The 12,077-nt window shown below is 46.2% G+C and overlaps 1 protein-coding gene across 1 annotated transcript; it reads left to right on the top strand.

Annotated features, from left to right (window-relative positions):
* The first annotated feature begins 3,449 nt into the window (after positions 1–3,449).
* On the top strand, positions 3,450–8,904 carry LOC125512883 (serine/threonine-protein kinase STY13). The gene is made up of 7 exons (XM_087528002.1): positions 3,450–3,742; positions 4,808–4,994; positions 5,101–5,233; positions 5,326–5,521; positions 7,739–7,863; positions 7,952–8,110; positions 8,291–8,904. Exons 2-7 carry the CDS (start codon positions 4,864–4,866, stop codon positions 8,597–8,599), a joined length of 1,053 nt encoding a protein of 350 aa, XP_087384128.1. The 5' UTR covers positions 3,450–3,742; positions 4,808–4,863; the 3' UTR covers positions 8,600–8,904.
* Positions 8,905–12,077: the final 3,173 nt, after the last annotated feature.

The raw sequence follows: 12,077 nt of genomic DNA on the forward strand, positions 1-12,077 counted from the left end.
TTAATGCGCGCTTACGCTCCCGTTTAGGGATGTGAGTGACGTAGATCATGTTCACCGTTTTGACCTCGGGGGGAAATTTCTTCTGTCCCCCTGTGTTCTGTGGGCGAGGCTCTTCATCGTTGTCCTTGCTGGGTGGCCCTTTCCCCTTGTGTTCGGCGTTGAGCTTGCCGACCTGTTTAAAGACCCAATAGTTTCTGTTGGTATGATTGGCAGGCTTTTCGGGGGTGCCGTGAATCTGGCAAGGCCGATCGAGTATTCTGTTCAAACTAGATGGACCATCTCTATCTCCTTTGAATGGCTTCTTCCGCTGACCGGGTTTAGAGCCACTGAATCCGGCGTTAACTGTCGTGTCTTCGGTATCTTGGTTGTTGTCTCGACGCTTGTGCTTGTTGCGTCATGGCTTGCCATTGCCATCCCTGGCTTCGGAGGTGCCAAGGTCGCCGGTGCTATTGCTTCTATGAGCTAGCCATCTATCTTCTCCCGCGCAAAAGCGGGTCATAAGTGCGATAAGGGCTGCCATGGACTTCGGCTTTTCTTGGCCGAGGTGTCGGGCGAGCCACTCGTCTCGGACGCTGTGTTTAAAGGCCGCGAGGGCTTCGGTGTCCGGGCACACGTGTCCAACGGTTGGATTTCAAACACACGCGGCAGCTTGACTTGGGCTACAAGCAAAGCTGACTCATCCAACTCTGGATAAGATTTACTCTCGTTGTCTTCACTTGAAGACATATGATTTGAGTTGAGCATCATGTCAGTCTTCTGACTTTGTTCACTTGGACCCCACTTAACAGTTCGATAGTTCCTATGACTCAAGAAAGAAGAAAAATGAAACTATGAAAGAAACTATGTCTTTGCACTCCATTGTCTTCAAGTGAATGTCTTCACACGTCATTATCTTCAACGTGAATGTCTTCACGAACCACCATTGTCTTCAATGTCTTCATACATTTTTAGGGGTCATCTCTGGTAGGTAAACCAAATCAATGAGGAACTTCTACTTGTGTTATCCTGCAATTCTCACAAGCACATTAGTCCCTCAACCACGCGTGTCGTCAATACTCCAAAACCAACTAGGGGTGGCACTAGATGCACTTATAGTGTTTCAATAGAGTTAGCAATGAATGTTTAACTAGTACTCACGGCAGTTAAGAGAAAGCATAGTAAATCATAGTTATATGTTAAACAACATAAATGGATCATTGATAGGGCCATTGGGTAGTAGCACATGGATGGAACGGACATGCATCTTCAATGAAATTTGAATACCAGTTCGAATATCATAAAGTTCGATAAAATTATTTCAATCCTCCCTACCGAAACAAGTATTATGCTCTTCATTGGTGATTTTAACGCCGTTGTTAAAATATGAAATCCTCTCTGGTCTTAAGGTGAAATCTTTCTATAGTTACCTTAGACTTTTTGATCCATAGATTCTCATGGAAAATTGTTCTTACAAAGTAGGGGATAACTCGACACACAATAAAGGAAATATTTGATTATTCTTACATGGTTTCTTAACTAATTGTTTTTTGCAAGACACATTGTATATTTTGAGAGACATTCAGGTGTTTAGGAAAGATAGTAATATAAAGGAAAGGTATTTTGTTCTAAATGTTAAGTCTGATTTGTCATCTATTTGTCAGAAATAAGTTGAAGTTAACAAATCGGTAGGAATATTGTATGCTTAAGTATAGAACACATTATATAGTCATTTGCTAAGAAAGGACAGTTAATTTAAGCTTACTGTCATGCCATCTGATGATTCACGAAAGCATAGGCTGAAACTACTGTATATGGGAACCCTCTCATATCTGCACAAACCTCTGTTGTCATAATAGATTGGGCACTAGGTACAAAAAGCATATATTTAGTAGGAAATATACTTTCTTCGCTATATTTGAACGAGCTTAAGCGAGATAAATGGAACTTTACCTCAATTTCGTTGTGTCATCCATTTGGGCAGGGTGCAAAAACCACAGGAACCCGTAGTGGAAGAAACTAACAAGGAATTGAAGTAGATTCGTTTGTGACAATGGTTGGAGGGTGGAGTTGGATGGACAAGTTTAAGTGAAGGTGATGAAAATGTTAGTATCATATGGGATTAGCCCCCCCCCCCCATGTGGGGGTTCGCCGAAAACAATGAAACTCGCTAGTTGGAACTGTCAGGGTCTCCTTGGCGCCCTAATAGTTCATCCGCTTCTTGTTATTCAAAGGCGACATAACCCAGATGTTTTCTTTCTATCTGAGACACATCTGGATGACACACGTGTAGATAAGGTAAGAAAATAAAATCTGAGTGGATTACATGGTCGTTGCACCAAGTTTGGATGGTAGAAGGGGGGCTATGTTGGTAGTTTCAAAAGAGGTGAGGATCTACTCTCAATATTGATGCGTAGGTGAAAGAAATAAATGGGACACACAGAGACTAACAAACATATATGCAGAATCTAGTTAGAATAACAAGGGGAGCACCTATGGTACTTTATGTGATCTTTACTCACAAACAGATTTGCCATGGGCGATGATATGCGACTTTAACAAGATCATTTTCTCATCAAAGAATGAAGGGAGAGCCTTGCGTCACCAGTCGCGCCTTCAGGTGTTCCAAGATACTCTCTTTGACTGTTCTCTTGAGGATGTTGGCTATGAAGGTTGGTTTCATGCAGGTTTGAGGGAGAGGCTTGACCGTGTTATGTCTAACACAGACTGGGCTCAAAGGCACCCTTTAGCAGGATTGATCAATCTGGAGATGGGTAATTCTGACCATCATCCAATCTGTTTGGACATGAACCATCTTGTGTGTGTTTCAGATAGAAATCCAAAGCATGAACGAGTTATGCTCCTTTTGTTACCAAGTGCCGGAGGACACGCTTCACATCATGATTGCGTGCTCCTTCTCGTGACAAGTCTCACACGACATGTTGGCTTGGTGCTAATCCACAGTTGTACCTCCCTTCGCTGCAACACCATGCTTGACCTGATGGGTGACTTCTTGCCCCGGCGCCCCTCCGGCTTAACGTCGCGGCATCTCTTCCATCATCATCCTCATGGCTTGGCAAATCTGGAAGCATCAAAATGGATGTATCTTCGACGCTACTCGCTCTTTCGTTGGTCGTCTAGTGCATATCATCCAGGATGATGCGCACTGTTGTGCTAGAGCTGGCGTCACCGGATTAGATCACATAGTGCTTTAGAGATAGACCTTTGTGCTTGGCCTGAACACTCTATCCTCTGCTTCATGAATGTCCCACACACATCTTTATGTATGTGTTTGTGATGTAATCCATAATCGTAATTTTTCTCACTCTTCTATAATGGAAAGATACGTAAATTTTGCGTGTTTATGTAAAAAAAACTGTTAAAGGAAAAGAGAGATGGAAAGAAGGGAGTCGGGGAAACATATGAATGAATACTACACTGAAATCTCTCGATCTCACCCATCTTTCTACCCCTCTCCCTCCCTCCCTCCCTCCCCCTCTCACGGGCTGCACGCTGCCTCGCTCCGACCGACCGCCACGCCCTCACATCCCCATCTCCATCTCTCTCCGCGTTGCTCTGCCTCTGCCACCGCTTCACCCGCGCGCGGTCGGGCTCCTAGCTAGCTGCTGCCTCTTCTCCCCTTGATGTGGCGCCGGGCGCCGAGCTGCTGCTGCTCGCGCACCAGAGGCGTCGGAGGCGAGCTCCCCGGACGCCTGGCGGTCTAGCCTCCTCGCGCTCCTACAAGAGGGAGATCCGGGCTTTCTTGGTAAGCTCTGTCCCCGGCCATGTCCTAATTCCCGATCAATCCGCCTGATCCCGCCCGATTCCGTTCCCTGCACGCGTGCTCGCGCTAGATTAGTGGCCACCGCAAGCTCGCTCCGTCGCTGCTCCCGACTTCTTACTGTAGACTAGTGTCCATGGTGGACTGTCGGGCTGCGACGCCATTTGTGGTTCCATCTCCCTCTCCCGGGGTAGTTGGGCCGCCGCTTTTGACAGGGAAAAACTTCGCGGCAAGCGTGGACTAAAATGCGCGCAAGCATGGTGTTTAACCACAGGCTTAGCTGGCGGCTTTGTGCGTGCGTCTATCTCGTTTGGCCGGATCGTTGCGTGCCGACTGGTTCAGCCCGCCGTGCCAAGCAGGTCACGAGTAGTTACAAGATCGTGATCTCATCATGATGCAATGCGGTGACAATTTCTCTTAGGGTAGAGATGGCAAAACATGCCTCATATTAGTTTTAAATTTATGTGATTTTGTGCTGGACTGCATTCAAGTAACTCACTCAGTCAATGCTGGTACTCATGGGTTTTCAATGCATATGGAATATCCATTATTTAGGCTTTTATTACTGCATGCATATATACTCTCCTCTATGTGAACAGGATCGTAGTTGGTTCTTTTTGTTGTGAACTTAAAAAATGAAATAATGGTGGTACGAGAACCTTGTTTACAAATTGTCGAATGCAGTCGGTCCTTCTAGAGCATACCTATTTTCAGTGAGATGTTTCTAACATGTTCGTATACCAACTTCCAAATACTTCCGTGAAGAAGAAAGTATTGCATACACCTGATCCTTCTAGTTCCTACCTATATCCAGTGAAGTGCTCAATACGTGTATATGACATGCTTATGTACCAACTTGCAAATATTTCCTTTTTATTTTCTTAATTCGTATACATTCTTTGGAGCAACTTGTGAATACTTTCTGAAAGTAGAATTTGCCGTACACACGTAATGCATCTATGTTCTGCGCGGTTCTGGTACAATATGCTTGTGATATACTTCTCTACCAATTTCGATCACCTTCTAAAAATATCAAATCTTTTATTTAAGCGTTTGGTGGGGCCGTGTGACCCCACGGGACCCAAAGTGGATCCACTCTGGCGGAAATGGAGTCGGGGAGCACGTTCTATGCGGGTGAAGGTCTTCACATTGATCCCAGCTGGCTCATCGACCCAAAGCTTCTCTTTGTTGGGCCACGGATCGGTGAGGGTGGACATGCAAAGGTCTACGAGGGGAAGTAAGGCTCGTCTGTTTACACTACGATCTACAAATTGCTGATTTGTATGAGTTGTTTGCTTATAATTTATCTCTCAGTTGATGATTCATGATGATGGGGTTTGTAGGTACAAGAACCAAAATGTTGCTATCAAGATTGTGCACAAAGGGGACACCCCTGAAGAGGTCATCAAGAGGCAGGGTAGGTTCTTGAGAGAGGTGACCATGCTATCAAGGGTGCAGCACAAGAACCTTGTCAAGGTTCGCTTCTTTGCTGACTACTATCATTATTTCATTGGCTGGAAGTGTTGGGCGCTTTTGGATATTGAAAACTATATCTGCCTGTTGTTCAGTTTATTGGAGCTTGCCTAGAGCCTGTCATGGTGGTGGTGACTGAGCTATTAGTGGGGGGCTCTTTGCGGAAGTATTTGGTCAGCTTACGGCCTAGGAACCTGGAGCCTCGTGTAGCAGTTGGATTTGCATTGGACATCGCCCGAGCCATGGAATGTTTGCATGCACATGGGATCATTCATCGTGATCTTAAACCTGGTAAGATTTTCCATTTTGCATTTGAATACTAGGTGAATCTCTGCAAAGAGGATAGTGGCTTTCCTTCTGTCCATATATACCCTGAGTGGTACTGTTGTAGGATCTCTCTGTGTGTGCACACGTTCAGGTTTTTTTTTTTTGGGGGGGGGGGGGGGTGGGGGTCTTTCCCCCTCTTCCCTGTTAAGTCGATTTATGCAGTACGCTACATGCGCCACTTTAATGTTCATAATATTGCACGTTACGTCTCATATTGTATAAGCAATGTGTACACGCATGGGTACATTTGAGGTGTCGTACTGTTACTTTTACCGTTGGCATAGCAATGTATTGGATTTCTTTCAAGTTTGTGCTGAATTCTGCCTTCAGAACCAAGTTAAGGGGATGTTAGGCAGTTAATTAAACAAGTGACCAGTGGCGCATGACTTTCTTGTTCCCATTAGCCCATGCTCTGTTGTGTTAGCAATTTCTGTTGTCACGAGCTAGTCTTACTATGGGACCAGTGCACCTGTAAATTTTACACAAACATCACTAGTTGTGTGTGCGAAGAACACAAGCGCGGGGAAGCATGTAGTGTATGCACTTCTGGGTGATATACCTACTGAATACTATAGTTTATGGTCACAAACTAAGCATAAGTGTCCATACATATTGAGATGTTGAAGCATTTATAGCCTCAATGTACAGTGCAACAAGTAGCAAGAATAATTACCCAGGTAGCCTGATCTTATTCTATGAATAGTGAAATTTATTGGATCAATGCGCAAAGTGCACACCTTCTAAGTTATAAATGTGTGTGACTTCTGTAGTTTAATCTTTAGTACTGTATGTGTTCTGATTCCACCTCTTAATATTATGGTTTCTATGCACATGCATTGGCTGATCGAATATTTTTTACTTCATCATCAGAGAAACTAAGATATCACACACTTAGTAAATAGCTTGCACTTATAACTATAACCAGTAAACAATGCCTCAGCGTTGGTGACATAGGTGTCGAGATCCGACTTGCATTCAGGTGTTCTAGTCAGATGAAGGTTGCTAAACATGGACATGGGTGTAGGATACCACTCAGATTCGTGTTTCCGGTTCGGCAAAAGCAAAATTAGGACAGGGAGACAGGCCTTGACTGACTCAACTGAGCGTCCATCCTGCAACCTGATGCATACACCCATCTCTTTTGTCTCGTTGCATGTACATTGTTTAGACCGCCAAGTTATTGGCATAGCGCAACAGATGTCTGTTTGAGCCTGTGCCGTGTGCATGTAGTTTGGTTATGCAAGCAGTAATTAATCACATGCAATTATTGCATGTGCCCTTTATTGTTTTCGTTGGGCAACTGGGTCCTGCTTGTTTTCATGACTAACAGTCACCATTGCTTTGGTAATTTTGAAGTTTTCATCTCTTTTGTAATTTAAAGGTCAGCATTTGGGGGTTATGTGCATCTCATCTTTACAAAGATTCAATATGATTTGGGGTTTAGTATGACATAGCAAGATCAGAGCATGTTACAGGCATTATATATTCTAGATTTGTTGGATCTTGGATTGAAGGTCTGGCTTCCCTCTAGATCTTGCTATGTGTGAACGTCTTCAAAATTTGTTAGATCCATTGGCCGATGAATATATTTCTTGTAGATTTTGGACACCATATTTTTGGTGCATCAGATTGAACATGATGTGGAATGGGCAGTCTTGGATAAAAGAACTGCTCCCAAGTTGGAGAAATTATTCCAGTTTGTACTAACAAGATGCCGGAGCAAGATAAGGAGATGTGTAAGGTCGAGAAAGAGGAGTTATTATAGTTGTTCAGTGAATGATGACTTGTACCATACTGTTTTGCACTTTTTACCATGTTCCAGGCCACAGTTAGCTAAGTCAGCTGAACAAAGAGACGTTGACAGATAGTTATACTTTGGTGCGACATAGTCCTGTTTTCATTAGACAATTACTGCTAGTCTAGTACTGAGCCAGCAATGCATATGAGAAATAACTACTAGTCTAGTGCCGAGTCAGCAATGCATATGAGATGTGATATTTCATTAAGGCTAACACTGGTTTTGTTGATCTACCATTTCCTTGGTATGTTATTCTGTAGTCTGTAGTTATCTTCTGTAAGCTAATCTTTTCCTACATTAATCTCAAATGATCCGCCTGAGGAAATGTTTGTGCAAATAAAGTTGATTCTGAGTCCATAGTTTTTGCCCTTCTCTTTGTACAGAGAATCTGCTGCTTACAGCGGACCAGAGAACAGTTAAGCTCGTCGACCTTGGTTTAGCAAGAGAAGAGACGTTAACAGAGATGATGACCGCAGAAACAGGAACATACCGTTGGATGGCTCCCGAGGTTTGTGCTACTGCAGTTTCATATCTTTCAGTTCTTGAACCTTTTCATTTCTTTTTTATTATGTGATTAACCTGAAATAATTCAACAGTTGTACAGCACAGTCACATTAAGGCACGGAGAAAAGAAACATTACAACCACAAAGTGGATGTTTACAGCTTTGCAATTGTGTTATGGGAACTACTGCACAATAGACTACCCTTTGAGGGCATGTCTAACCTGCAAGCTGCATATGCTGCCGCTTTCAAGGTAACATTAGATTTTTAGAGTATAATCATACGCATTTGCTGTCTATAGACTTTCTTGAACCTATTTATGTTGCAGGGAGTTCTGATTGTTTTGAATATGTTTTATCATGCATTATTCCATAATGCATACACCTGTATCATATATTAGTAATTTGACCTTATGAGACCTCATTTTCTGCAGAACATCAGACCAAGTGCAGATAATTTGCCGGAGGAGCTATCAGAGATCCTAACATCCTGCTGGAAAGAAGACCCAAGCGACAGACCAAACTTCACCCAGATAGTTCAAATGCTTCTCCATTACCTCTCAACCCTTTCACCGCCAGAACATATGGCCCCTGCTCGCACATTCAGTTCGGAGAATGCAATCTTACCTCCTGAATCGCCTGGGACGAGCTCTCTAATGGCTTCTCGAGGTGATATCACGCCTAAAGGCAATATTGAAGACAAGCCAAGGGGCTTCTTTTTCTGCTTCAGCCAGTGTTATTAGCCTCACAGATGGAACAAGGGAACTCCCAAGATGATGCAAAACATCAAAAGAACACACCCATAGTCCATACCCAAAGCATGGCAGGAGTCCCTGAAAACTGTTGTTTCTGCTCATCAGGCCACCCCTTCTTCTCTGACATGTTTGAACATATCGGCAGGGTAGATCTGAGTAACCTTTTGGCTCCTGCTAGTAATGGTGAAAATAGTTACTATATCGTATATTTTCCATGAACCTTCCATATCAAAATTGCGCGCCCATCGTATAGTAATAATTGGCATTAATCATTTACTCACTTGGAAAGGACACTGGACGACTTCCTTTGTTCCATAACTCTGTTTTTTTTTTGCATCATTAATGCTGCTATCCTGAGTCTGTATTGGTGCTAGAGTTAAAGGCTGCGAGTGGGACTGCTAACTCAGGGGCAGAGCCAGAGAAAAAGAATAACCCCGATGCACAAAACACTTATGCAATGATATACTCCCTCCGTCTCAAAATAGGTGTTTTAACCCTAGTATAATTTTATATTAAAGTTAGTACAAAGTTAAAACATTTATTTTGAGACGAAGGGAGTAGTATGTAATTAAGCCAAACTCTACTAATGGTAATGATTTTGGAATCTGATAATGCCCAATGCGAGGATGACAACTTCGTTTTTCAGTTTAGTTTTTGACAGAAAATCGCCGTTTGTGTCAATTTTTTTTTTTGCCATGTGTATCAACTAACTTGCCATCCTTGCATCACTAGAATTGTCGTCGAAAACATTAGATTTGCCGTGTGAAGCACCATTTGCAAACAACGCCTATATAATATTAGCAAAAAACGTCACCTGACCTTGAATATTCCATAGCCTATATTGTAGGCGTTCTAGAAACCAGGGTATCCAGACTTACCTTCCCGCGGCTTATGGCGTGGCTCTATCAACGGTCTGGTACGGCCCACCTTCAACTTCGGCAAGACAAGACCCTCGCGAGGGGCCAGGCCTCGCGAGGCGGACGACACCAAGACCTCCGGAGGGAGCGGAGATTCCTATGCAAGCACCCACCTCATGAGATTTGGGTGACGCAAGCCCTAACGACCAAGGCCAGGCGGGCACCGGCGGACGTTGAGTAGCAGGTTTCCTCTTTGATGCTAAGGAGGTAAGCGCAGGCGCGAGGTCCCGAAGACTCAGCCAAAGGTTTCCATTCCAGTGCATCGAGACCAAGACCGCTAGGATGGCAGGACGGATGTCATCATCAAGCCCACCACGGCGTCACGAGCAGGCGCTTTGCAGGCGAAGACCACATTTCGTCAGGATAGGATGTACTACTTGTCCCCCTTCAAAATTGGCCACTGTGGGATCCCTTGCCGCCTTTGTTTTGGAGGAAGAGGACCAAGGCCCTATAAATATAGCTTAGCCACCATCGTAGAAGGGATCCCCAGATCAAGAGACTTCTCTAGCTCACATCAACACAAGAACAGACCTCCTGAGGTTGTTCTTCCCCTGTACAAGCTCATCCTCAGCCCCTCGCGAGGCTAATCCACCCCAAAGCAGGAGTAGGGTCTTACACCGCAAGGTCGCCCGAACCTGGGTAAATTGCTGAGTCCATTTCCTTTCCTGCTCATCGAGCTAGGCCGTGAGAACGCCGAGTTGGCTGGCTGGAGAGGTTGAGTTCTTCGCACACGCCCCAGAATTCGAACCTTTCTTGGGTCCGCGGAGCCCTGAATCCGACATTTGGCACGCCAGGTAGGGGGCGTGTCGAAGCCTCTCTTTCGTCGGTCGTTCTGCCGTTCTCATGGCCGACGCTCGTCGAGTTCGTGTCGAGCGCTGATCAGCCCTCGCCGCTCGCGTTGCTCAAACAGTGCCTGCGGGCGACGGCGCTCCCCGCCGCTCCCCGTCACCTGCAGCTAATGCCGCCATCGGCCCCGTGGTCCACGAGCAGCAAGCCTCGTCATTACCGCCTGCCGTGTGGCGCGATGGTCGCACCGCCACTCCGTCATTTACTCCGACGGCTACTTCGTCCTCTCATGCTCGTCGCGGGCCGGCGAACGCGCAAACTTGGTTGCTCATGGCGCGCGAGTTCCTGCGTTATCACCCGGCCGATGATCTCTACGAGAATTGGTTGGACCACATCGCCGAGCTCGTCAACGCCGCTGGAGAGGCTCCCGCACCGTCTCGTTCACTGCCTCCCCCACAGCCTCAGGCGGGCGACGTGGCCCACGGTACGCCTCCTCCTCCTCTCCGGCGCGATGTCGTCCCCGAGCCAAGGCGTGAGGCCCCCCAGCGCGGCCCGCAACGCAGGGCACTGATGCGCGACGAAGAAAGCTGCCAGGTGGTGCAGCGGCCTCAAGGAGAGGCGCGTGTGCTCCCAACACCGCCACGCCAGGACCGTGTGCCACCCGAGGCGGCGGCATGCAGGCGCCAAGACCAGGCTCCCCCTCCGCGGCGGGCTGCCGAGCGTTCACTCCGGAGCTGCACCGCGTCGTCTGGCCCGGCAAGTTCAAGCCAGATCTGCCTCCGCGCTACGACGGCACCTCTGACCCCGCTGAGTTCCTCCAGATCTACGAGCTGAGCATCGAGGCGGCGAACGGCGACGAGAAGGTCATGGCGAACTGGTTTCCCATGGCTCTCAAGGATGGCGCGCTCTCGTGGCTCCTAAACCTCCAAGTGGGATCAATTCCTGGGATGAGCTGCATGAGCGCTTCATTGCCAAATTCCAGGGCCCTCGCAGCCATGCCCCCGCTGCAGGCGACCTGTAACGCCCTCGATGCAGCTATATCTCCCACGTGTCGAAGCACGACTTAGAGGCATAACCGCATTGAAAGCAATGTCGCAAGTGAGGTAATCTTCACAGAACCCATGTAATACATAAGGGAAAGAGATACATAGTTGGCTTACAATCGCCACTTCACACAATTATATGAATAAAGCATTACATTCATCCAAATACACTCAAGGTCCGACTACGGAACCAAAAGTAAAAGAAGACTACCCCAAATGCTACACAGATCCCCGATCGTCCCAACTGGGCTCCACTACTGATCAACTAGGAGGAAACAACACAAAGGACAAGATCTTCATCGAGCTTCTCCTTGAGCTTGGTTGCGTCACCTGCACGATATCATCGGCACCTGCAAACTGGTTTTGGAAGTATCTGTGAGTCATGGGGACTCAGCAATCTCACACCCTCGCAATCAAGACTATTTAAGCTTATGGGTAAGGTAAAGGTATGAGGTGGAGCTGCAGCAAGCGACTAGCATATATGGTGGCTAACATACGCAAATGAGAGCGAGAATAGAAGGCAAAGCACGGTCGAGAAACTATGATCAAGAATTGATCCAAGACTACTTACGTCAAGCATAACTCCAACACCGTGTTCACTTCCCGGACTCCGCCGGAAAGGGACCATCACGGTTACACACGCGGTTGAGGTATTTTAATTAAGGTCAACTTCAGGTTTTCTACAACCGGACATTAACAAATTCCCATCTGCCCATAACC

Source organism: Triticum urartu, chromosome 6A, assembly GCF_056163025.1.
Source record: "Triticum urartu cultivar PI428250 chromosome 6A, HENAU_Tu73, whole genome shotgun sequence".
Lineage (NCBI taxonomy): Eukaryota > Viridiplantae > Streptophyta > Magnoliopsida > Poales > Poaceae > Triticum > Triticum urartu.